General features: G+C 44.2%; 3 protein-coding genes across 4 annotated transcripts in view; 2 read left to right on the plus strand and 1 right to left on the minus strand.

Annotated features, from left to right (window-relative positions):
• The first annotated feature begins 7,785 nt into the window (after window positions 1–7,785).
• LOC119389386 (uncharacterized protein C1orf50 homolog) lies at window positions 7,786–13,481 on the plus strand. The gene is made up of 4 exons (XM_037656617.2): window positions 7,786–7,883; window positions 9,617–9,735; window positions 11,112–11,330; window positions 12,681–13,481. Exons 1-4 carry the CDS (start codon window positions 7,859–7,861, stop codon window positions 12,864–12,866), a joined length of 549 nt encoding a protein of 182 aa, XP_037512545.1. The 5' UTR covers window positions 7,786–7,858; the 3' UTR covers window positions 12,867–13,481.
• Window positions 7,878–8,924, plus strand: LOC119389385 (RNA-binding protein 48). Its single transcript, XM_037656616.2, has one exon. It carries the CDS (start codon window positions 7,960–7,962, stop codon window positions 8,782–8,784), a length of 825 nt encoding a protein of 274 aa, XP_037512544.1. The 5' UTR covers window positions 7,878–7,959; the 3' UTR covers window positions 8,785–8,924.
• Window positions 13,482–13,997: 516 nt separating the features above from the next.
• The window catches only part of LOC119389382 (coiled-coil domain-containing protein 50), a 67,554-nt gene continuing 54,337 nt past the window's right edge, over window positions 13,998–27,214 (minus strand). For both annotated transcript variants that reach the window (XM_037656613.2, XM_037656614.2), the window contains 3 exons: window positions 26,190–26,263; window positions 24,195–24,442; window positions 13,998–18,051 (listed from right to left, as the gene is read on the minus strand). In XM_037656613.2, coding sequence (XP_037512541.1) covers window positions 17,885–18,051; window positions 24,195–24,442; window positions 26,190–26,263 — 489 coding nt within the window. In that variant the 3' untranslated portion in view covers window positions 13,998–17,884. The remainder of the gene's footprint in view (window positions 18,052–24,194; window positions 24,443–26,189; window positions 26,264–27,214) is intronic.

Consider the following 27,214-nt stretch of genomic DNA (forward strand, 5'->3'; position numbering starts at 1 on the left):
TACGGGCCTGGTGCTGCGCATTTCTGCAGAGGATCACTTTGCTGAAGACACTACCTCGTTCGACGAGCTATTTAACGTACCGCCCATACCGGAAAGCACTATAAAATAATAATTTTTGTTTGCTCGAAATGGATGCAACAAAAAATTGGCACAGCATTTACGCGACACTTCCTAGATAGGATAAAACGTGCGTCTAGTACAGGATGTTCCTGCGGCCACCCTGACGTAGATGTACATCATCTACTCATCGAGTGCAAAAAATATGAGTCACAACGAAAAGTATTACGAGCAAGTCTACTACTTTTCGAAAGAAGGCCTTTAACAGTGAAGAAAATACTAGGTCCATGGCCAACGGCAAGTCTTCAGAAAAGAGCGCTTGTCGCCTTCAAGAAGTTGCTTGAAGAATCTAATATTTCATGGAAATATTGACCTACTGTACACGATGTCGACGTCCCCCAAGGGCGTCCGCAGAAATTTTTCCAGGGGGGTGCATCCATGGGGGGGGGGGGTTCACTACCGTGACTTGACCGGCAAGGTTAGTCAATAATATGTAATAACGTGCAAAGTTGGCTGGCAATCCTGAAGGCCGTTTCACACGGATATGTGGACCTTTTGTGTGCTAACAAACGTGTGCAGCTTATTGCTACTACATAGAAAGATATTATCTGAAATTCCAGGGGGGGGGGCAGCCGCCCCCCCTCCCCTTGCACCCCCCTCCGGACGCCCATGACGTCCCCTTCATACTAAAGGAAATGTGTAATGTTGTGATAGTGCGTTTGATTGTATGTGTAATCATTTGTGTCTGTGTTTTCCAGCGTATGTCAAGCAATACCGCATATTTGAGTTTGAACGTCTACATGTGAACTGACTTTTCCTATTTGAACTTGCGATACGACACTTGTGTACATATGAACCTATTAGACGTATCTGAAGTGCCATGTGATGTTCGGCTGTGCGTATTTTCACATCGTGTGTTCTACTGCATTGCATTTTGTGCCCTTATTATTTTTCTTACTACATATTTTGTCTGCTAAGCAAGAAGGAGTAGCCGGTGCCACCATAATGGCACCAACCCCTCCTATTTCATCGTTTCAATAAAAAAATGTAAGTTGAGATCAATATTTCGTTCTTTTTATGCAAAAAATGAAACATGACTGATTGCAGCATAAAATATATCTACTTACGCGCTAATTACGATTAATTACTAAAACTTGCGCAAAACACAATATTACCTCGTTTTCCTTCCTTCAAGTATACATAATTTGCATTGACGTCACCGTGGCCGCCATATTTGGGAACAAACTGGTTGAGACGCAGGGTGAACTCTTGCTCGAACGCGCGGAGCATGAAACGGCGACATCAGATTAGTTCCGGTGCCCCCTCCAATCCTTTGTGTTCCCCCTTGTCGCAGCTGGCGAACAGAACAAAGCGGGGAGAGCACAAAAGAACTCACGTGGAGGGAACGACTGGGTGTCCTCCGCTAATGACTCCAATGAGATAAAAAAGTCACGGTGGCCGCCATGTTTTTGAACAAGCGCAGAGAACCTGTCTGTGACGTCACCTGCAAGCCATGCATAATACAGAGTACCTTGGAGTAATGGTGTGTAATTTGACACGTTTGCGGACAGTCCGCCACGCGCGCACGAACTGTCGGTCGACATGGTTGTGCCTCAGCACGGAGGCCACAATGTCGCCGACCTTCGAACAACGAAGGATACTGGGAAACGGAGTCTTCGCCCAGCAGACTAGCTAAGGCCTCTTCACTCCTCGGTGACGTCAGCACACTACGACGGGCGGGAGGACGCGTTTTCAGAAATGCCCATTGTTAATTGCGCGCTCGTTCGTGCGTTGCGAATCCATTCGTTCATGCTTTACCCCCGTTTCCTGCAAGCGCCGACAAAGCAGCTCCGTCGTAGTGTGGTGACGTAGGCGCTAGGAGAGGAGGATATGAACAGGCCTTAGCTAGTCTAGGTGGCCCTGCGGTGGTGTTGGCTCTGCCGGCCCCGACAACTGACACCAGTCGTCGTTTTTCCGCGCTGCCCAGCGACTGCGAGCAGCATTCCTGAGGGGGATGGAGGGGACAAACAATGGCGCTCCGCGCACCTGCGGTGTGGATCCTCCGACATCGTGCATATGTCACCTGCCTAGCTGGTCCTTTTCTGTCCAGAACCGGACGGGCTGCGTCTACTGCCAGCAGGCCATTTCCCGAGAAAGGGCCTAATCCCGGGTGCCTAATCCCAGGCACGGGCACGCTCCTCATTATGTTCCTGCCAGTGCTGCAGGATTGGTGGAATCCTGGCCACCGCGTGGGGAGGAGAACGAGGGGGGTGGACCCCAACCATGTTATTTAATCCGGTGCGCTTGAGAGCGCCGGCACCTGTCCACTGAGATCGGAACGATGTAAATACTGTACATGAAGTATTTTCTTCCGTCAACTTGTTCTAATGACTGCTCCGGGCTTGATACCCACTCGTGTTCGCACCGGCCACGCAACCCCAGTCCTAACAGTGGTGGCAGCGGTGGGATACGTTACCTGAGTCGCAACAACATGCAGTTCCTTCCGCGCTCGAGGGGTTGCTCGTCCTCCAGCAGTCCGGCTTCCCCAGCCGACTGTAGACTTGACATTGATGAACTGACAGTAATCTAATTACTTCTTTCTGTAATGAGTATAATGTAATGAATTACTTCCAGTGAGCCATTTCAAGAAAATTATTCATTACTTTCCCAATTACTTTGGAGTGAAATACAGCATGTCCGATCCCTTATGGCATAAAAAAAATTTATCAGAAAACGAAAGAAAAATAACAAGTTAATCTGAGTGCCATACCTCAAGAGTGGGACCGATGCAGGCCCGCAGAGAGGCCGCGTAGCATCGGAACTCGAAGAATAGAATAACCTTGCTTGAATAACTTTTGTCAAAGAAATTTCAAAGTAACTTCAATACTTTCAAAAGTAACGGTAATGTAAAGTGATTACTTTCGGCGAGCTGTAATTTGTAATGTAATTTAATTACGTTTTAAAGTATCCTAGAAAAGTAATTAATACTGTAATTTAACTACGTTTTAGAAGCAATGCTGACATCCCTGCTCAGTGACATAACAGTGCCGGTGCGCGGGGCCGGGTGACAATACTATTTCGAGAAAACCACTTCACAAGCGAAGTATGAGACATATTATGTTCTTCTGTGAGCATATGTAAGTAGTCCCCCTGCCTCATTCGCTGAAAGCCGCCATTCAGCTGCTACGGCTAGGCAGTTAGCCGTCTTTCTTCATTGAACGTTTCCTCTCTTCCCTCCATTTGCGTATAGTAAGTAGCCACTTATTACTTGAGCGGAATGTTGTCGCTGCGCGCCCTTTCGGGATCCTCCTCTCTCATGTTGCTCATTCCTCCGCGAGAGACTGTCTATGTCTTCATCTCTCTTTCTTTGATTTTCTCTTCCTCTCTCTCTTTCTTTCTGCTATGCTTTACTTTATCCCTCGCTCCCCTTCCCCACCTCCCTTGCTTAGCTATGTTCTGCTATGCTAGCGTGCCTGGATAGCCGAGTGGTTACGATGCTGGCCTTCAGATTGTGGGTACGCGGGTTCGAATCCCGCTTCGCCAAGAATTTTTGTCTTTTTCTATTTCTTTTTCTCTCTCTGTACTCGTTCTCTCGCCCATCCGAGTTATTGCATCCCACGCCGGACGAATCCGCGCAGCGGGAGAGCGCTCGCCGGGCGCACATGTTCGGGGAGCGAATCAGAAGAAGACGAGGAAGAGAACGCGCGCCGGCTGAGTTATTGCGTTGCACGCGCTAGAAATGTAGATTCATGGTGATGACAATTTATGCGAACGCGTAACGGCATCAAGAGAAGCAGAAAAAAAAAAAGCACCGGTGGGTTACCGGCGGCACTCGAACCCAGCGTCTTTTGCGTTGCCGGCGGACGCTCGACTACCGCTGCAGTCGCTCTTTGTTCCCTTTGGGGAACTCTTCGATTCGTCACGTACCTCCTTTAACGCCCTCTCTCCCTCGCGCGGCCTCCGATGTCGTCACACCGTATATCCAGAGCGTACTCTTAGAAATACCTTCCAGGACTCCTTTTCTTTTTTCCCGCACAAGAGTGGAACGACTTTCCCGCCCACATCGTCATGTTCAAAAAAAAAAAAAGGAAAAAAGAGAGAGACCACATTTAAGAGAGATATTACTTATTATGATAAATGCGAACCGCGTCCTTTCTTTCTTTCTGCCCATCCATCACCTAATATCCCTCTGAGACCCTTCAGGTGCGATTAAATGAATGCTGTGTATGACAGACATCAGCGTATGCACCTCGGAGGTTGTGGCAGTTGGTTGTGTGCCACACTGACCCATTCCATGATTACAGATGTAGGCAATGCAAATGCCCTTCCATATGCATGATGACATGTGGTGTGTGCGCCATGATATGTCTTGCGAGCAGCACGCCAAGCACGTGTCCCGAGCCAAGACTTGTAGTATCGAACCGCATTTGCTGGCCGTTCAGGTATATCGATCAGCAGTCGTCACTGTGTCGAGGAAAACTATCCTCATTCCTCTAATCAAACTTTTTAGCGTTCTTCAATAATACTGCAGCAAGTGGTGCGTCGAATCGGCTCTCTAGTGCATCACATGAATGAAAACGGTGTCAAACGTAAAAGGAGTCGATTAGTTGCTTTAACACAGCGGATAAGCTGCACTTATGAACCGTATATTTATAAGTGAATCGTATGTAAGTGATGATGTTTGACCAGTGACCGTGAATTCGTGCAAAAGTAAAACATGTATTTCATCTTACAGCAACAGACATTTTTCTTAATTGTAGTGCTCTTCCCACTTTTAAATCTTTGCGCAAATTTACGACTAAACATGTGCGAAAATGAACTTTTTTTGCAAATTTGTCGCCAGCTCTACACACCATTTCACGTCATATACGTCTCAAACTATTTTTGGCTACAGTACAACTTCCTGACGATCAGTTATCATACAAAACATTACATTTCACTTAATGTCGCCTTTCTAAGAAAAAATCCCCAATATGGGCCATATTGTCTATATTTAAGGCCGCATAAAAAAAAAAAAACCCACGAAAGCGTAAACGTTCGTGAAACTTATTTTAAGTGAATAGCATACGATCGTTCGGTAGGGAAAATTTCGTCTTAGCCTAATTTAGGAAGAAGAGATTTTTTGAAAACGCGTTTTATGAGCCATAGCTTCGAGCTTTCCGAAAAACTTCACGTGCGGTTTGCGGTGCTGCAAATTGTTTTTGCCAATAATATTTTGACGGAAGAGTTCTTGCTTTGGATAGATAGACCTCGATTTTTTTTTTTCATTCAAATCGCAGATGGTTAAGCGCCAAGGCTGGGACAGTTGGTGTGGAATGACCCATGTATCTTTCTTGCCCGTGGAAGTTTGTATTGTTACAAAGCAAATGCGAGGGTCCTGGGCCAGCTGTCTCCAAACGAGTTTTCCTGCTTCTTGGACTCCCCCCCCCCAGTTCGGAGAACGGATTAGACACCTACACCTGCTGTCTTTCCCTGAACTGAGCGCTTCGGTGGGGAGCTGGCTGCTACACCGCGGGACACCCTCCGTGGGACGCGTATTTGCATCGAGTGCGCTTTTGGCTAGGCTGGTGCCTTTGTTCGTAAAAGGATTACCAGTTCCCCGAGGTGGCATTGTCTCCCCCCCCCCTTCCGACTGGTCGGACGTGAAGAGTGAGAGGACAGTGGTCTCTGGAGTGCCATCCTGGGGGCGGTGACCTATGTGCCGAAGAGACGGACCCTCCAAAGGCATGCACGTTTGTGATTGGACATTTGCCGCATAAGGAGCTATAGTTATGCAACTCCAGAGGCATGCACGTGGACATTTGCCGCATAAGGAGCTATAGTTGTGCAGCTTCAAAGGCATGCACGTTTGTGATTGGACATTTGCCGCATAAGGAGTTTCCCTGTCTTTGTATTGAAGCGTATTTAAGGAGCAGCAGAGCGTCTGCTCGGGACGGATCGATCGGACTAGATGTCGTTCTGACGATCCTGTCCTCTATGATGTTGTAAATAAACCTCTGTTAAGTTTCCTCTACGTCGGTCTCTCTGCCTCGGCTTCCTGCTGTTCCGGACGTCCCTGGGCCTGCGGTACGACCGTCGCCGATCAGCTCCACGCTACCCCACGAGTCCGCGTCGGCCAACGTCGCCGCTCGTAACAACTGGTGGCAGCGGTGGGATGGAGCCGAATACTCGGTCGTAACAGTATCTGCGCTACACATTGAATAACCTGTATATGTTATATGTCCATGTACGTGCGCCACTTGTTCTATATAGATTAACCTTATGTATCACCCTGCTAAAATAACTGAATGGTGATTGCAGTACCTGTAAATAAATAAAATAAATACACGCACACATACAAACGCACGCAAGAAGTATGGTTTAAACGCACCCCCACCTCACCCCACCCGAAAAAAAAAAATTCTGGTTACGTTACTGGTTGTTTCGCTCGAAGCGTGGTTGAAAGCGCACGTGGTTTTCTTTCATATTTCGCAGGCTTTCTTTAAACGCCGAAAAAAAAAAAACACCAAGCAGCGTGTACGTTAATTGCTAAAAAAAATGGGATCGGTCTCTTCGGAATGTCCTCTACAACCGAACGGAACGCACTTGGCCTTAAAGTGGATAATAAACATTTTGCATAATTGATCTTAGTTAATAACTACATACGCGCAATTTAAAAAAAAAAAAAAACTAATGAGCGCCACATGACGGCAAAATATATGTCGGTTTCATTCATTTACGGTTCACCACTTTTCTTTAAGTGAAGCACCGTGTATATGTATTCCTAAACTATTTATTGTTTTCAATAAGCTAACATTCGCCCCTACTTTATTTTTATTTATTCCTAAATAATAATTCTAATGAAATATATTCTTATTAGACAAAAGGAAAATCATTTTTTTCTATAGTTTCATTTTATATTTTATTTTTATCGGCCGATTCTTGGCCAATCCCCCTGGCCAGGGTGCCAAAAGTCTAAGCATCTACATATTTGGTAAGTGCATTCACGTCAAAAACGTTCTTTGCTGTTGCGTCATACCTTTGGCTGAAGTCGCATACCAAATTGCGTGTATTTTTACCCTGCCTTTGTAACACCAATGCAAACAAACAAATTAAACAACTGCTTCCGTAAGAGTGCTTCACACATCGCATTAAAGTTGCAAGGCGAAGCCCAACCTCTGCCAGTACTGACATTTCGCAAACGAAACTGCATGCACACACGTCGTGCCGACGAAGTGAATGGTGATTCGTACTCGTAAAGTCAACTTCATGGGTAAATTCATGTTACCAAAACAATTTAACGTCCGTAAGTCGGTTATCTTTATTACATAGTGGCGTTGAAGTTCGGGGACGCGATACGTCACGTGGCTTTTGTCGTTGCTCAGTGATGTATGCCGTCGAGTCGATGGCCGCTCCTGACGATACCACGAGTGTATGACTACCGCTGCTACAAGTTATTCAAGCTCCTCAGGATATCTGTTTCCCTGTCAAGCAACACCATTGTGTGCATGGGCGGCCTCGCTTTTTTTAAATGGCTATATTTAGATGAGTCTTATTTGGAAGAGGCCTTATTTACAAGAGTCTGAATATGAATTGATTAGCAATAGTTAAAATATACCAAAGACTGCTACAGAATACGATAGATATGCAACACATATCTCTCCTCTCTCTGCTTGCTGCTTATCAGAACCTTCAGTGACATCGACACCAAAAAACAAACAAAAGTGAACAAAGCTAGAACAAAGCCAAGCCAAAGAACATCCATGCCAACCTGAGCCTGTGGCCGATCCAATCCACAAAAGTACAACGAACACACACAAATATGGACGAATGCATGGATGTCACAGGTTCGGTATAATTCTGTTTGTTTTATAGTATTGATGTCAATTGATCGCGCGGCTTTGTAAGTCGTTATAAGTGAACATGACAAGCCACATAAGCGACGTAAGGCCGCGTCCTCATCATGCTCGAAGAGATGTTTGTGGTTCGAGGCCTGCTTACCGTCAAGGTAGGAAAGCCACTGCCGTGAAAGTGTTCACAATCAACCAAGAGTCCTGCTATCTGCTGATAAGCAACGTCAGTGCTGTTGGTGCCGGCGAGGACCTGAAGGACGCTTGCCTGGAGTATGGCGACATCGATGACTTTCATGCCGTCGATGGCTACGACACTGAAGAATTCACCGAGACCTACCTGGTGAAGTTCGCCCGCGTACAGTCGGCCAGGATAGCCAAGAAGAAACTCGACGAGAGATCTTTCTTCGGCACTGTGTTGCACGTCTGCTACGCGCCCGAGTTCGAGACGCTTGACGAGACTCGCCACAAAATAATCGACCGTTGCAAGTACGTCGCATTCAAAACTGGGCAACATTTCAGGCCGATTACATCTCGAGGTCGCAAAAGACGCAGTGAATCCGTGGGCTTTCCTCCCGAAAAGCGCGCTTCCGCACCGACCTCTTATATTTGGGCCGGCCAAGAGTACTCGTGGACTCAGTCAAGCACCGTGCCTGTCTCGTCATCGCCTTTATGCGTGAATCCGTTGTACAACGATCAACCACTGAGCTTCAATGACGCCCCGCGCCAGAACGCCACCAGCAGCGAAAGGTCTTCGGCACCCAAGAACGAGCCGAGTTGCTCAAGTTCTCAGCTCGTCACAGACGCTTACGAGAGAACCATCTCGTTGATTCGAGACAAGGTTAAAGGAGTGGCGGTTCCGAACACGGACGTACTCCTAAGAAAACGAAAGCCGTGACTGTTTCCTACACCTGTGTACTTTGCGACAGCTTAGTGCCCGTAGAAGACAATTTGCGACGCTCTTTATGTCAAGCTACGAAGCTGGAATTCATTGTTGTGAAGTTATTTTCTGATATAAATATTGTTTTCAAAATGTCAGTTTGCATTCAATCGGTTCACTTGTTATTTTAATTTTAACAAGACGGAAGTTCAGGGGAAGATGGAGGCTTGATGATAGCTTGATTGGAAAGGAGTGATGACAAGGGAACTTTTGTGAATTAAACGTTTTTGTTCCCTTGTCAGCACTTTGACAAGGGAACTTGGCTTCATCTGGGCACCCCTTGTCCAAATGTTGGCTCAAGCAACACTCCTTTTTCAGCAACCTCTAACCATAGTCTATTTTAACTGCACAACATCTTCAACTGATGGGTGTTAGTTTACTTGTAATTGCTCAGTATGAATGTAAGCTGGTTCAGTTACAGCCAATGATAGGATGATGGATGTTTATGCACAGTGTTGATTGCATGCTATCTTTAGGTATATATTGATATATACATAAACGAATATATTATTTCAGCAACTCTTACCAACCATAGCTTTCCACCAAGTAGCACTGTATTTGGCACAAAAAATATGCAATATTGGGTACAGTGTCGCACTTATGAGCTGCTGCCTATATCGCCATCATCCAGTTATTCAAAAAAAGCCATGTGCAATATTGGCAGTTGAATGCCATACAAGCAGTTCTTCTGACAGAGCTTGCATAAAATGTACCAGATGACCATGCCAAGTTAAGCTAGGGTAGCCTGTGATCGTCATCATCCTTGATGAATTGCCACTGGTTTTTCTAGGAACAGCAATGGAATGCAGTGTAGATACACTGGAACAGCAAGTATGTCAACATCCTGGCATGCCTCCTAGAAAGATGCCTCGTACTGATCTCATCGAACTGGCTCGTCAAATTGAAACAGTAAGTTGTAACAATCGGCAAACTAATTGAATCTGTGTGCCTTGTTTTGTCATCATAAGGAAGAGTGTGAAATCAAGACAAGCATAGCTGTAAAAATACGTAGACAGGTTAAACATGTCTGTATTGTTTGTTGTTTATTTCTGTCGTAGTCTTCGCTTCATTTTGCACTCACATATTGCACATGCTGTATATCTTAGCATATATATTTTTATTCTTTCCTTTCTGTTTAATGGCAGGAGAGGTAGCTAATTTCTTAATGTTCTTTCCAACTTTCTTGAGCCTAATAAATCTTTTACATCTATGGGGAAAATCATGCTTGGTAGTCTTCATAACTAAAATGACTTTTAGTGACTTCAGCTATATTGATTCCCATCATTATGTGTTATAGTAAATGTCCCTTCAGTTTTGCATAATGCAGCCCTTACGTTGCTTAAACTTGATCACAGGTCAAAAATTGATCGAGACAACATTGGAGTTATATTGGTAATGCTTGGGCTTGTGCTTTGTTTTGTCACTGTCATTGTTTTACTTATGCTGCATTTCACTAAGAGTTGCACACATAAAATTTTCTTGCATGTGCACATAAATATTCTTTGGAAATAAAAAAAAAACAGGGCATAAAATTGCTTCATTATAAAAAGTGTCAGGCTGTCTTCTCTGTAGTGTGCATCGTTGTCCAATATGCAGAAGAAGCATATTCATAAAATTTCAAATACGATATAGTTGGTGCTTGTGCTCCCAAGTGCTACTATCAGCTACACATGTATGAGATTTTACTGGTAAGCTACAGGCATGTTGAAAACATGCACATTAATGTGACCTGCTTACCTCTCGCTCAGCAGCTCTGTAGATACTGTGAATGGTTGAGGTGTTCTTACATGCAAGCTGTCAGTTGGAAACTGCAGCCCAATGTAGCTCATTTTCATGTACGGTTGCTGACCACAAACGGAGGAGGATGTGAACTGGAACAAGGTGTGTGACTGGGCTAGTTGGTATTCCACGACGACGTGAACAGCGCGTGAAATACACAAGGACGAGTAACCGACGACGACTAGCACTGTCCTCGACAGCGCTAGTCCTCGTCGGTTACTCATCCTTGTGTGTTTCACGCGCTGTTCATGTCGTCGTGAACTGGAAGTCAGTGCATCACATATGTCCTAAAAAAGCGGTCTTGGACCATCAACTTATTGGTGCAAGTCTCAAAAGTTGCAGAAAATTAAATGTATCTTGATCAAGTGCTTATACATGACGTTTGTTCACTTATTTGAATTTTATGTGCTTTGTAAGGTTCTATCTTGTATAGCTTTGGCATCTTGATATGACATCTTTTAGAACTTATAAAATTATTGTAATCATCATTTCTATTTATCTGGCAGGCAGATGACTTCATCAAGGCTAATGTCTCCAACAAGCTCACTGTGATAGCCGAGCAAGTACAATTTCTCCAAAAGCAGGCCCACCGTATCCTCGAGGAGGCTCAGCTTAACACCAGGCTTCACCATGCTGCGTGTAACTTTAAGAAAGTACCTGGATCAGTGTACTACCTCTACAAAAGGCCAAATGGTCAAGAGTACTTCAGCATGATCAAACCAGAGGTAAGACCACTGGAATGAGTGCAGGGCGCACCATCTTGCATCGTAACGAATTTAAACCTGCAAGAAAGCAGCCATTGCAATTTTATATGTCTGTGTGTTTGATAGGTTAACGCGAGTGCCAGTGAATCAGTTTTATGACTACGAAGAACTGCATGAAAAAACTTGGACAAGTAAGACACACGCATAAGCGTGTTAGTCTGCATTTGTGCGTGTGTCTTGTCTCAGTTTTTTCGCGCAGTTCTTCGTAGTCATGGATTACTAACTTGCCCATCGACCAGTCCTTCTGCATCAATTTTAGAAGCTTCGAATTTGGTTCTTAGTGTCATCACCATGAAAGTATTTCATGGTGATGACAGAAACACTTGTCTACCAAACTTTCAGTGTGCATTGTGGAATGGTCTAAACTAGACTGGAGGAGTCCATTGTGGTGCCTCCCAGCCACTGTGCTGCTCTGAAATGTTAAAAGCCTTTCACTGAAACCTGTTCAAAGTGCAGGGTACACTAATGTTTGCCATCATTCATCACTTGTGTTTTCATGATATGGGATGTTAAAACTCCTAGGCCTCTTTTATAACTTCCGAGTGTCATTAGCAACTGAGCTACAACTGGTATGACTGTGTAGCCAGCATTTAACTCTTTCAGAAATATAAAACTCATCAGCACATGTGTCGATAGGATTGTAGGCTGGAAAGTGCACGGCTGCTACAGAGAAATAAAAGCTACAGTGGTAATGGCTTCAATGGTCATTTTAATTAGTTTGCAATAATTTCTACAGCGAGTTAGGCACTTACAATATTACACGATGAGCTTACTAATGCTTAATAAGTGCACACATTTATTTGGTTTCTTCATTTGTCCATTGAATAGACAGGGAGGACTAAGGAAGAAAGCCTCTCTACATTTCTGGTGACAAGCTTCGACAAGAATTAATCAGATTTTTCACTTGTCCAGTGTGCCACTCATTTAACATAAACTCTTTCTTGTTGTCATTGTCATAGGAACAAATGCACATAAAGCTAAGTTAAAAAACAAAACAAAAAAAGCAATGCACACAATTGCTGAGAAAAAAAAGACCCAGTCTCATCATCTATAACACATTTAAAAGCAGCTGGGCTGTTAAAAAGGCAAATTCTTCAAGTTTTAAGCCTTGCTCTGAACCTTAGCTGCTCCAAATGTGCTAGGTGAGACTACAATAACTTTGAGAAGCATACAATTTAGGTAAGTGAGCAATCAGCATTGGAAACAACATGTTGGCTGAAATGCTAAGATTTGCTTTAATAATCCACGATTTTATATTGCCGCCACTCAGACCAAGGAGCAATCTTTGTCTATTCTGTCCGTTTATGCCAGGAGTGGGGTCCCCAGTGTCCACACGAGTTCCTAGGGGGTTACAGATTGGAGTCGGATCTCACTTGGACACCCACCGAAGCCATCGAGAAGAAAAACCGGCAACTGGACGCCATCAGCCGCATTGCCCAGTTTTCGTGCTGGAAGCAAGAGCCCATGGCTATCGCAGATGCATTTGTGCAAAAGTAGCACAAGTCACAGGACCCTGTCCGGACAATGATTCTGCGTGTCATACTTAATGTGAAACTTGCAGTTCACTAAAAAAATTAGTTCTTGAGGCTTGCTAAGACAAAACAATTTTGGTGCTGTTCAGTGCATTCATTATTTACAACCAACTGCTGAGGTGGTATGTAAGCACCTGAATGACAAAGCAACATGTGCACATTGTACTTTGAGTTGCTATTGGTTGACAACAATGGTTCAAATAAGATGTTGCAGACGGCTTTAATTACGCCAGTGGAAGCTTACAGACATGAGCTTCAACGAGATACAACTTCCTCATAGGTAGAGAATGCATTGCTAAAACAGATATACACAGTTCAAATATACACAGTTTGTGTTACCTCTGCAAAGTATCTCCCAACCTTTGTGCTGTGCCATAAGGAGAACATTTCTTCCTGCCATCTGCAGTGTGAAAAGGTTCACTCCTAACATGCCAATGGTAAACCATCGTGCACCAGCTACTCCATAATGGAAACCCAAAGATGAACAACAACATGCCTTGTCTTATGCAATGCTATGATACTGTAATAGCTTGCTACACTAGTCTGCAATAAAAAAAATTTATGTAAGTCATTCACTCAAGTTCACTACGCGAAAATTGTTTAAATCCACTTACCTGGGAGTGTGTCCATGTTCCTTTTGTGTATTATATAATTCACATGATGAAATTCATTGCTTTAGCAATGTTGCCTAGATCACAAAAGTGGATCAGAAACAGTTTTATTGTGATGACAAAAGATTACAGGATGTTAATATGCAGATGCTTCTTAATACTGCATTTATAAAACAAAAAGGAAAAGAACAAAAACTTTGAGAACACTTATGCTTCGCCTTTAAGAGTGGAATGTGGTAATGTTACTGGGCCTGACTCGCAAACATATACAATGTCCTGAAACACCTGCAGCCATGGCTGAGGGCACAGGATACACAACCTGGTGGTGGGTGGCAGCAATGTGCCTGGGTTTGGCTACACTGTGGACGATGACGTTGCAGCTGTAGCGTTCATCTACGTGACTGTGTCTTTTGCACTTTCAGTTTTAACAATGCTTAGGTGCCACTTCAGTGTTGCAAGTATGTTATAAAACAAACAAAGGACACTTCTTGTTTTGGTTCAGAAATACAATTTATTTTGGGCAGTCTTCACATTGGGCCCTTCTTTCAGAAAGCCCAGCAGATGTTTTCAGGAAGAAAAATAAAGGAATCAACAGCTTTAACAAAGCTGCTTAAAGTCAGTCACTCCTGCAAGCTGTCATGAGAATTCAAGAACAAAATACAGATCTTTCAAGGGATATTGTGACACTTGTCTCTTTGCAAAAAGAACACAAATATAAAAAAGAGTCGTATGGCAGTAAAACAGGCCACAAATGTTCAACCTGACAACACAAAATGTTCTGGGCAGAATAAGTATATATATATTTACTCAAGCAATAAATCACATACTTTTGATGACTTTAAATATAGAAGAAAGAAAGAAATGTAGACAAAATGTAGCCCAAAAAAGAAAATTATGCACTGCAATGATGTGGCATCTCAATGCTAGAAAATCGCACAGCTGTGATAATTGAGTCGCATTATATATGTTCAATGGTTTTTTTTAGTGAGATTACACAACTTCATTTGCAGGGACTTTTTAAGGGTCTAGCTGCTACATACTGTGAACGGCGTAGTGATGCAAAATGCATGAAGAGAAACGTAAATCACTTGTCTCTTGATGAGTTTTCTCTTAGAGGCACTATTCACAACTTATCTGTACAGAAGCAAATACTTGATCAACAATGAATAATTCAATGCACAAAACTATAACAAAACATCTGTGTGAGGTTCTTTAATATACAGGGTGTTTCAGCTAAAAAGCACCAAGTAATAAAAAATTAAGCATAGGCGTTACACGTCTACAATTAGTGCAGTATTGTTCTGAGCCATATAGAGCATGTCAGAATATTTTTTTTGAATCCGCCAAGCTCGGCAATTAAGAAAGGTTGCTTAATGAACTTTTTAAATAGTAACTCTAGAGAAAAGGTTTCAATACAAAAGTTGTAGCGCTTGTTCAGGAACATCGAGTTTTTCTATCTTTGTTGAGATAACTCCCCTGCTTAATTTTTTTCCGGGCTTTCTTTAAAGCGCGCTAATTTTAAAAAATACCACAGTTCTTTCTAGAGTTATTATTTAAAAAGTTCATTAAGCAATTTTTGTTAATTACTGAGCTTCGTGGATTAGAAAAAATATTCTGACGTGCTCTATATGGCTCAGAACAATACTGCATTAATTGGAGATGCGTAGCACCTATGTTTAATATTTTTAATACTTGGTGCTTTTTAGCTGAAAACACCCTGTATATGCAATTGCAACATAGCAAAGCAAGAAAAATTCTGTCCTAAAAATGTAACAACGGTTTAGTCCACAGCATTATTAATGTCACTAAAGCTTAAGAAAGGTAGCATTTTCCTTGTGCCAGTTTCACATGCAACTGGTAACCAACAACCTTTTAGCAGCAGGGGTATCTACAAGCATTGCAAGTATCAGTTATGTTTCGTTTAAATGATGTGCCACACCAGCAGAGTAGACTTATTGCAGTCTGATTGTCTTAAACTCTTTCTTGTGCACACAAGTGAACACAGTTTGCATGGACACAGTGACACATTAGCTGTATTTTACACTAAAGGTTCCAAAGGACAGCCGCAAGGTTTCCAGCAAAGGGGCATACCCAGCATACTGGTTGTACCAAGAAAGGTTGCACGTAACATGGGTGCAAGATGCAGCAGAAATGGCTGAAAACACTAGGAGTATCTTTAGCATGACAGTATAATAGCAGTGAGTCTTATAAAATGCTCTGTCTAGCGACTGAGATCAGTGCTACTGGAGTGTCCCTTGGACTACGTGGCACTACACAACATGCCCTGGCCAGTGTGCGGAATATCAACAGTACGTCTGATTGGTTCCTACCACCCTCTCACTTGGTCTGCAGCAATGCAGAGTGACATTGTTGCTGAACAAAGGCTGCCCACGCCAAACAAAAAACAGTGCTAAGAGACGGGAAAAAAAGAAAGAACCAAGTAGTCATTCGTTCACGCAGCAGCATATCTACTCCACCACACATATACTTTTCCACTGGCAAAAGTGCGCAATATATATGCTGCCTGAAAGAATGGGAGCGCTCTTTCTTTTGTCCCATCTTTTAGCGCTGTCTTCTGCTCATAATCATGAACCAACCACCCACATGTGTACCCTTCAGCAGCTTCGGTTCTCTTATCTGAAGCATGGTGTTCAGAATAAATCAGGTGGATGTGTGCTGAGCTTTCGACCAGCTAAGTGCAAGCTACACTGCAAGAGTGCTCTAAAGCTACCAGTTGAATGTACCATAAACTTGTTGAGAGTAACACTACCAAATAACTTGCTGCTACTTCTTGAGGTATGTGCTTGGAATGCAAGCTGCACTGTACACATGTAAATGTAGCCACCAGGAAAAGGCAGAAGTTCAGGGGAAGATGGAGGCTCCCTGTGTTCACGAATTTTTCATCTCTGGAAGCCACCAGGAAAGCACTAGTCGTAACATTACAAAGGAGACAAGTGCACCTGTCAATGACGACAGTCACCGTTGCGCGAGAAAGTCAAATGACAACACTTTTCATAGTGCACATGCTCACCGTAACAACGTGCCTTCTTTTTCAGCTGTCTCGTTGAGGTTTGAACAAAATACTTGACTCTGTTCTGAAGTGCTGTAGCATTTATGGAGGGTAATACAACTTGTGTCTTGATGATCAGTGCATTTTGCTTTGCACCACTCTAGCCTTGGGAGGGCCACTCTCTCCAAGAGCACCCACTGGCATCTTCGATTTCTCTATATGTTGGGACTACATAACAGTTACTAGAGGCATGTATATATCTATATATATGTATATATCTGTAATTCTCTTTTTTTCTGTAACTGTGGGACTAGCAGTAAACTGTACTAAACTAGCTCAGTTTAGAAACATGGGTTATGTGTATGCTTGAGTTGGGCCTAGACTGATGAGCGGTATCTCACCACTCCCCAAGAAGCGCTCATAAAAAAAATGCTAAAGGAGCACTGTTCAACCAGCTGATACCCTTTGTACTGCTCACTCCCAGCCCAGGCACAACAGTAAAAGGAGCTGCCTCTGAGCTTTGTCAAACGTGCCATGATACTGTCTATATTTGGATATGATGGATTGAGAAGATATGCATGCAATACTACTGATGAGTTCAAGTTTTGCAGCTGCCATGAAAAACATCAGTACAGTGCTCCTACTTACACTGAAAAAAAAAAATACTCGAGTTTGTAATATTGAATCACATCAGTGGCTCCAGTGTTACTTCTTTTCTGCTAGCTAAAACTTAAGATTGTAAAAAAGAAAAGGGGGGAGGGGGGGGGGGACAGAAAGACTTGTTCTTTGTAATTCATACACGCAAGTAGAAAAAGCCAAATATGAGTCAAATGTTCAAAACAAAAAAAAATGACAGCTAGCTAAACTTTATGACAGCAGAGAACTTTTGTCCTTTATAAAAGTGCCCGCTTTTAAAAATCATAAAACAGCAATAGGCACTGAAAAGACTTCTCAACTTCCTTGCACTGTGACCGGCCTACAGCCTGAAGGTGCGATTAAATTAAATACAATAGTAGATGTCACAGGGAAAGGAATGAGGCAACAAGAGTTATCTGTGCCGTTCAATTTCTCATACACAGGAGCATGAAATCTTGCCAGTGGTTGTGTCACAATCCATATGGTGGCAGCAGTATCCCTACCTCTGCAGAGACTACCTCAAGTTTTTGCTTTTGCTCAAGTGTAATGATAAATTTAGCTCATCAATGAGAAGCAATTTTACAAAAGCACACTTGCACGGTACAGAAGTCCCCAGAAGATGATGCATTCATCACTGGTTCCCCTTAGACAGCAGACCTGGCAGGAATCGCAGGACGGGTCAACTTTCTGAGTCAACTAGTGTGCAGCGAGGATCTCGTTGAGCAGCTACTGTGTTTTGCAAGCGTCCCTCGCTTTCTTGCCCTTCTTGCCCTTCTCGAAAGAACTTGACCTCCGCTGGCCCTGGATTGGCATGTATGGAGGCACGGCCCCTTCACCATCATCCAGGTCAACATAACAGGCATTTGCTAGCGCTGGACTGGACGTTGATCCACCTTCAAAATAAAAACGTACACCTTGCACTGTCACTTTCATCTAATCAACAGGCAGCATGCGTGACTCTTTGTCACAAGTGAAAGCTACCACAGGCACAAATGCGAGGGGCAGTGAAAAAGTTCCCAAATGCTGGTTCAGCGTGCTAATGTTATGACCTATGGCAATGCTTGCCTAATCGTCTTCGAAGTAGGGCCCTTGCATGCACACACACCTGCTCCATCGCTTCTGCCATTGTTGGAAGCAGCAGAAGGCTGGTTTCAGAATTTGTAAGAGCTTGGCCGTTGCATTCGCTTTAATTCGCCAGGCCACGCATCACTTTTGTGGCAATTCCTTGCTGAGAATAACATTCTGACCATCTCTCAACCATCACACTCTCCGGATCTCGCTCCAAGTGACTTTTGGCTGTTCTCTACACTGAAAACGGACCTGATGGGGACACGTGTTGCAAACATGAAGGAAATCAAAGCAAATGCGACAGATTCCAAAAGAAGCCTTCTACCGCTGCTTGCAACAATGGCAGAAGCAAGTTCGTTTGCATGCAAAGATCCTACTTTGAAGATATTGTAACATTAGCACACTGAACCACCATTCCGAGAACTTTTTGACTGCCCCTTGTATTGTGCGAACTGTTTGAGTAAATACAGCTGACCCTGTTCTTTCCCAACCCCCCACAGTCCTTATAATTAATCATGGTATACTTAAAAGTTCACCACAGAACTGAAACAATTCCTTCCAGGTAAACTCGCCTTATGGCAGTAAATTTCCTTATGCCAATACTTCATCGCTTCCTTTTCTTAGCGCTAGAGCTGTGCGAATAGAAAAGCTTTGGGTGCGAAGCGAATTCGAATAATAAAGATTGAGTGCGAATCGAATCGAATAATTTCGAATAATTTTCGAATATTTCTCAAACATTTTTCGAATAATTCGAAGTCAAATTACAGAAAAAGTTGCAGAGAATCCCTAAGTATGTTCTTGTGAGATAGCAACATGAAAGTGTTTCTTTTCGCTAGGTTGATGAAGCGCTGGTGGGGTCATATTTCATAGTTGTCTTTCTTATCAAGAGTGAGGCAATGTAGAGGCCGAATTGTATTTATGTACATGATTTGGTGCAACCAAAGTGCTGCCGACAACACTTTACACGTGATAGGCAGAGATGCCATTTCCTCAGCCTCTCCTCCTCTTTCAACTGCTGTGGAAGGCCAACTGATGTGGCGGACAAGGGTGTGCTCCCTTCAAGTCCGGAGTTCCAAATCTGCCTCGTAGACGTCGATATATAAGAACATCTGAAATTTTGGATGCTAAAAAGCTTCTGCGTCCGATTTTTCGGACTTCCTGCCCAAATTTCAGGTCTAAAACAGCATTAAATGAGCCCCCAACTCTGCCACATCTTTAATCTCCATATTGGAACCAGCGTTTTCTTGAGTTAATACATTTGCAATCGTAGCGGAGCGTGAAAGGCAGCTTTGCCGCAATACGGGGGTGTGATGAGGTGAAGCATATTGAAAATCTAGGCACCACTTCCAATCAGACGTTGACTGTCTCTTGCCCAAGTTCGACCGTAACGGAGCTTGAAAGGCAGCTTTGCCGCAATACGGGGGTGTAATGAGGTGAAGCATATTGAAAATCTAGGGACCACTTCCAACCGGACTTTGTCTCTTGGCTAAGTTCGACCGTAACGGAGCTTGAAAGGCAGCTTTGCCGCAATACGAGAATGTAATGAGGGGAAGCATATTGAAAATCTGAAGGGGTCACTTTCAACCGGACGATGACTGCATTTGTTTTTGGGAAGTTCGAATAGTTCGAATAGTAAAATTTCAGTGCGAATCGAATCGAATAGCAAACACTATTCGAAAAATATTCGAAATTTCGAATATTCGCACACCCCTATTTAGCGCTCATTATGTTACTGCTTGTAGCAGACCACTGGCTACTGCAAACTACATGGCCTGCTCCACTGCACTTGCTCCTCAACTAGAATATATCGTGTAGTACTCATGTGTGTTCCAATTTATACCGCAGCACTGCTATCTCAAGAGCACTACCATAGAATTTCTTCTTTGCCACTTGTGTTGGTACAACTACTACAAGCCTTAGAAGAAATACTATAAGATGTGTTGCCTTCATCTCCATCAACTACCATTTAAACTTTTCAGGAACATAATAAGTTGGGCACTGATCACCAGGGCATTTCCTTTAATCAGCCCTTAAGTTCATGTGAAGCCCAGGGTGAGTGAAAAGCAAGAGGCCCATTATGACAGCAGCAATGAGTACTCCACACTGGAAATGATTCTAGCAGATGAGCCCCTCCAAGCTACTACAATCATCGCTTTTCTCCTGGCAACCAAATAAAGCAGCTAAATGAAAGTAGGGCTTTCACTCATTCTAAATGTTGTTGCTTCTCTGGGTAAAAGCAGTAGTGGAATAATGCAGTTGAAGCCGTACTCTGAAATGTGAGCGCAAGAAAGTATGGGCAGAACATTGGACAACAGAAATATGTCGCATATTGTCAAAGCAGTCCATCGAATATAGCCATGTTGGAGTGCATAGACCATTTCATGTGTGCTGCCATGTTTCATCACATGTTAACATGTCCACTGTTTGCCTCACCCAGCCTCCATTTACAATGGCAGTGCACGGTACGGCAAACCAGCCACTGTTTTGGCACGAGAGGTTGACGCGCTGCTGTAGTACGCCTGAGAGCATCTGACGCAGGCAAGCCCGCGCCAGACAGAAGCGAGCTCAAGGGGGAAGGGGGTTGTCACTGGCGGCCAATGAGGACAGGCGTTGCACAGTGACGTAAGCTAGCTTGGTGGCGTGAGCATGTGAGCATGTCGAGGCATGCCCGGACGTGTGCCCGCACGCCGGGAAGCCGACGCATGGCTCGCACCAGACAAAGAGGCCTGGCGCTGCCGCCATGGTTGCCATACTGCCGATTAACGGCGGTCCCCGGCGCTCGAGCCGCGCGGGGCCGACACACGCGCTAGCTGGGGAACGAGGCGCCAAAGGGGAGGGCGCGCTCGATTTCCACAATCTTAAAGGGCCCCCCACCAGGTTTGACAATTTTGAGCTAACGAGCGCAATGCATACACTGGGCGTTCACGATCACGTCTGCCGAAATTTGCAACCCTACGCGCCGCGGAAATGGGTCAAATTTCAAGGTGAACGCTGCCTGCCCTTCCTCTCGCGGGAGCGCGCTTTAGAGAATGAGGGGATCACGTACATGAGAAAATGGCCCTACGTAGATGATAGTGCTGTGATGTCACTCCTCTACGTAGACGACTGTGCTCTGCCATCGCCAACAGTAGCACGTGACACTGCGATAATTATTTGACACAACATGTGTAGTCTGTGTAATTTATTGCTTGAATAGATTAATAAAACTTGAGAGAAATAATGCGACACACAAAGGGAATGTGTGCGTCTTTTTCATTTTTTGGGGGGAATTGCAGCGAGATGCGAGGCTAATGTGCCTCCCTTTCCCATGCGTTCGTGTCCCCGCAGTTAGCGCATCGAGCAGACGCCAGCCCTGGAAACGAAAGTAATGTTCTGGCGCGTTCGAGCACTCGTTATGCTAATTTATTCTACCGCGTCCAAGTAAACGTTAATGCGGCACTGGCTCATGATACCGCCACTCTCGTGCCCGTACAAATGTTGCAGCTTTCATGCCCGTACCGCAGAAACAGGCAGTACACCACAGAGAACGCCAACAAAACGCTCACGGCCGTTTCATAAAAAAAAAAATGGTAGCGGCCATGCAACGCCGCTCGAATGCTCGGGCTGGCTCGGGCACGTCATGCGCACGTGACCATGCATGCGCATGACGTGTTCACGCGAATGTGTCAAGTGAAGAGGGCAGGGAAGGGATTTGGCTTGCGAAGGCTACACGGGGCGAGTGGCAAGGGTTTGAAACTCGCCTCCTCGCATCATGGTTTCGCGCCGCAACAAATTATTGTTTTTCTCAGCTCGTAATGAACTGGTTTGAAAAATTCTTGCGGCTTACTGCTCTTTATTCGCCACGCAACAACTTCCAGCGTCTAACTAAAATTTGCTACGTGGCCTGGTACCCTTTAAACAGTGGCATCATTCGCATACAGAAGTAGGCTTGTGCGAATATTTGAGCATTTCGAATATTCGAACGAATATTACAGTATTCGAATTCGCTTCGAAACGAATTTAAATTCTAGGAAATTTCGAAGTATTCGAAATGAACGAATAGACATATATATAAACCACATGTAACCCCCTGTAAAGGTGGTTTTACTGTAGTGGAGGTGTGCTATACCGTGAATACACCTTTCCACGAGAAATCCGCACTGCCGCGAAGCCCCGCTTCAAGGTTAAATGAACATACAGTAAAACCTCGTAAATTCAAAGTCACTGGGACTGTGAAAAATCTAATTATGCGGGTTTTTGAATGAACCAAACATACAAAAAGCGGGATGCAAAGAACTTTTAATTACTGAAAGTAATCAGAGGTGGTCGTTTGCTGTGACTGCTAGTTTGCCGCTAAACCGGGGAAACGGTGGGCCTCGCTGCTGCCAGCGCAAGAAAAAAAAAGAGAAAAAAAAACAGTCTCGTGGTCAACTGAAATGCGCGCCTGCGGAAAAAACGTGCTTCACTGCAATACAGTAGTGACACGCAAGCAGCATGTCACCTGCTCCTCGTAGCGTCAGCGCGTCTTGATGCGACCATTGGCCCATTCTTTCTGGCAAAATAAAGAATTTCATAATGACTAGTGTGACGGAATTCGCGATGTGTTCTGGGTGGAAAAGATGATCATTGAAGTTTTCAAACTGAGTTTTCGAAGTAGGTGTTGTAGGCAAGTACTTTGCCAGCAGTGCAAGTGCGCGAATTGCCGGAACAACCGCCAATCGGAGGTTCGCATACATCGCGAATTTCGTCAGACCCGACCTTTACTAATTTCTCTATTTTCCCAGAAAGAATGGGTAAATCATGACGCGCTGACGTTGAGAGAAGCATGCGTCATGCTGCCCGCGTGTCACCGCTGTGTTGCAGTGAAGCACGTCTTCTTTTCTGCAGGCGCACATTTCGGCTGACCACGAGACCGCCTTTTGTTTTGTTTTTTTCTTGCGCTGGCAGCAGCGAGGCTGGGATGCTTCACTTGTCACTCATTAGTATCGCTACACTGCATTGCCTTGTGGCTCCTAAGGGCCATCGTTTCTGCAGATTTGCGGCTAAATCGGGATCGGGGAATTGGCACATGGCACCCAAACTTTTTGAATTAACCGAGCTGGTACTGACCGCAGCTTCAAATTATCCACTCAAATTTACATTGCAAAATACGGGGCCGAAGAAATCCTGCAGAAATATCCGCAGAAAAATTATGCGGGATTTCAAAATAACAGAGTGCGAATTAACGAGGCTTTACTGTATTACCCTCACATCAATTCATCATTTTTTAAGTTTAGAAGCTTGTTACACATACAGGCTTATATGCTCTAAGTATAGTAAATTTTAAAACGTAACATATTTTACAGGTTATCACTTGCATTCTACCGAAATTCAAATCCTACTACTACTCAAAGTTGCTTCCACTTCCCTTTGAACCAAAAAGAATGGCATATGCATATGCCTTGTGTCAACTTTAAAAATATTGCACTGGCTAGTTGGGTCATGACAGATATGCTCATTTTTCTTTATAATATGTGACATAAACTATTCGAATTCGCTTCGACCAAATCACTATTCGCTTCGAATTCGCTTCGGACCTAAAATTTACTAGTATTCGCACAAGCCTACATGGAAGGCATTCTGTGGAAGTGAGACAGTTCGCGAAATCTTTAGGATATATATGAGGAATAACAATAACAATAACGTTCTAACAGAGAAGCACAAACCTGAGCTGGTATTGCTACAATGTAAGTACAAGCGGATTACACTGAATCGAACCTAATGCTTTTCAATAAGACAAACTCAGGCTGGTTGGTGTAGCATACTTCAGGTCTCGTACGGTGAGCACTAAGATGAAGAGCAAGGAAAATAACTGCGTAATGTGTGTATCTTGTGCTTCACCTAGCTGGTCTTGCAAATTCCAAACCTAATGTCACCTTATGTAATCTCCTCCCGTGACTGAGCAATACAACTGTCAAGTGGCTACTCCAAGTTCAAAACATTGGCCCACCTATGGTGCTTGTGGCACTTGCGACGGTTCCGGGAGGTGTAATGGCGTCGGCTGTAGCCCCAAGAGGGTCCAGCGTGTCGTGAGGAGAACGTGAGCTGCTGCGTCGTCCACTGCCCTGACGCTCCAGAGACGGCTTTCGACGGCTGAACGTGGGGTCAATTTCGGTGGCAATGTTCTTCACCCCACTTGGACCGACCAGGAAGGCCGCGGCACCCACCGGCTCTCCATCGGCCTTGGCTGCCGAGGTACTGCATGCAGAAAACCGAGTGGTGAGAGTACATAATAGCACTATCTTCTCCGTCCCTTGTCTTTGTGCACTGTTCCCATTACAAGTATGCACTGACTAGCTCAAGTCCTCAATCTGTCTGTAATCCTGCTTGGTACCTACTGTTAAAATTGGATGAACTGATGCAGAAAGCACCACCGTAAGCACCACCCAATGTTAAGATTGAATGAAGTGAGCGGAAAGCATCACCCTAAGAGCACCTAGTTATCACAGAAGCAACCTGCTTTACGGAGTGCAGGCAACCATAGACGGATACAACTTAAGAAGGCAGGTGAGACCCCGTCCAGATGACCGAAGCACGATCGCCGAGTACCTCCATGACTAAAGAAATAGTGCCGTTTGTGAGGCGGATGGCAGTCACCGGCCGTCGAGCTCATGACGGCAGTCTAGAGAGCGCGCCCATTGGTGCAGCATCTGCCTTTTCAGGAGGAAATGCCGCTGCCTTCTGAAGTTGTACCCGGCTATAGATGTCCAAATCAGACAAGCAAATAACGCTTTCAAGTGTTTCCCTGGATGATGCAGACCACAAAGTGCAACCTAGAAGCAAAACTTTACTGAAAGCGAATAAGCACAAAGTATGAAATTCTGTTAAGTTCTTGAACAAAAATGTCGGTCACTGTGTGTTAAAGGGACCGACAACCGATTTTTCTCGACCCAGATTTTTACAGCGCAACAGAAAGCTCACCCTTCGTAGTGTTTGTAGCTGCAGCGGTTGATCCCAAAAGCACATGGTTATTTTATAAGCAGTATTTTTCGAAATGAAAAGCCTCTGAAACATACATAGGCGTCCTCCAGCAACACTGTGAAGCGATAGCGATGCCGACAGCCTTCGTCGCATTACGCTCAAGGTTTTACTTTCACAGAAGTGAGTGGAACTGTGGTTAATCACCTTCATATTGATATTTTCAACCATTTATGAATATAAAAAGCAAGTAAAATAAGTCTTCCGAGCGCTCATCGTCACGTGAGGACCTTTTACTGCCTCGTGAGCCAGGCGCTCACAGCCTCCGCAATTAGCTCCGGCAATGCATTGCCGGAGCTAATCACTGAGGCCACAAGGCAATCCTCATACTTCTCCAACTCATCGGGAGGTGCCGCTAGGCCCTCAGCTAACAACGTTTATGCTGCCACTCATGAGCACCGGATCATACGTCAAGTAAAGGCAGCGCCACTGTTCTGCTCAGAACAAACAAAGGCATATCTGCATCTTTTAACTCAGAAAAGATTCTAATAAAAAGAGTGTTGCATTTCAACTCTAATATAGAGACAATTAATAGCGTACACCAGTAGAACGTCACGTGATCATCAACAAGTGCATCTTCACTTTTCTGCCGCGCGAGGCACCAAAAGTAATTTTGAGTGAAGAAATAAAAGTATAAATCTGCGTTTAACGAGAAAAACAGGGTGCGTTTTAGACAATACAATATAAAAGCTTTCCATTAGTGGGGTTATCTAAATTTATTCTCTGAGTGGTTGTCTGTCCTTTTAAGGCACAGCGACCAGTGTGCATGCCTCAACCAGTGTGGATTAATGCATGCCAATCAAGAAGCATATAGCGTTACGAAACTCTGAGAACGTCACACTTCTTTCTAATCTCACTTTCGATTTTAAGAAACAGGCACGTGTGACCCATGCAAATTTATAACAAAATACTATCACAGGTCATATCAGTGGAGAGATGCACAGACTGTGACTGATGTGGGACTCACTTTTCGAGGGGCTCTCCACTCAAATCACCTGAAGGTTCATGATGGCCACTAGAGTTTGGTTCTTCAGGAGGATTCTGTAAGGTAACCACATTTAATATGGGATATACATAAAGTGCCCTCACATAGAGCTACAGGGTATTCAGGACTTAAATATTTGAATATAACCGGTGAGTTCTAGAAGTTAATGTGAACGTGAAAACCAGGGTAATCTGGTGAAATAGTACTTTAGTAAATGCATTTCGCAGGAGTGCCCGCAGTGAGCTCACTTAATTTTTTGTTTCATGCTACAAATAACTGCAACATAAAGCAGCAGAGCAACACCAGGTTTGCATGCTTTTCACGCACGGGGTTTTGGCGTTTAAATGGACCCTGCAACACTTTTCAAACATGGTCAGAAAACACTGCCGATCAGTAGTTGAGACTGCTGTGAACATGTGAGCCAAAATTATAGCATTGCATGCAGCACAAAATTTACAGTCATGCTTTAAAGATAGCTAGCAATCGCTCGCTCTTTTCTAAGCAAATTACGTCATCGGCGGGTACCACTAGGTCATCATAAGGAAGGACACTGCCATTGGCTGATTTCATGATCGCAAGAATATGCTTAACGTCACGACGAATGCTGACGTCGCTCGGCCTGTGTGGCTTCCAGTGCGCTTGTCAGGACAAAAGAAGAGGAAAAGCACTCAACGCATGCGATGAATACCTGTACCTCTGTTTAAACTTGACAGATTCAAAACACTTTTGTGACAATCAATTTGTGAGGCAAAAAACTCACAGGGTACCGTTATGCATTTGCCTATGACGACTCGAAGGCAAAATCCATTCTCTTCTTCTTCTTCTCCTCAGTCGATGTAATACTTTTCATTCTTGTATTACCCAAGGGATACTTTACACATCATTATTAATACTTGACAGCAGGAGCTTGCAGTGCTAAAGGCACATGAATTAAAGGCTGTATTGTTGAATGTCACTCGCTAGGCCACTGCACAAGTCCTGCATGGTCAAGGAGCTAACCTGCCTGA

Source organism: Rhipicephalus sanguineus, chromosome 4 (genome assembly GCF_013339695.2).
Source record: "Rhipicephalus sanguineus isolate Rsan-2018 chromosome 4, BIME_Rsan_1.4, whole genome shotgun sequence".
NCBI lineage: Eukaryota > Metazoa > Arthropoda > Arachnida > Ixodida > Ixodidae > Rhipicephalus > Rhipicephalus sanguineus.

What these genes read in the sequence shown, in the direction of transcription:
- LOC119389386 (XM_037656617.2), top strand. Translation starts at nt 7,859, where the DNA reads ATGGACGAATGCATGGATGTCACAG. An exon ending in CGAATGCATGGATGTCACAG is followed by an intron (nt 7,884 to 9,616) that starts GTTCGGTATAAT and finishes TGGTTTTTCTAG; the next exon opens with GAACAGCAATGGAATGCAGT. An exon ending in TGGCTCGTCAAATTGAAACA is followed by an intron (nt 9,736 to 11,111) that starts GTAAGTTGTAAC and finishes TTTATCTGGCAG; the next exon opens with GCAGATGACTTCATCAAGGC.
- LOC119389385 (XM_037656616.2), top strand. Translation starts at nt 7,960, where the DNA reads ATGACAAGCCACATAAGCGACGTAAGGCCGCGTCCTCATCATGCTCGA.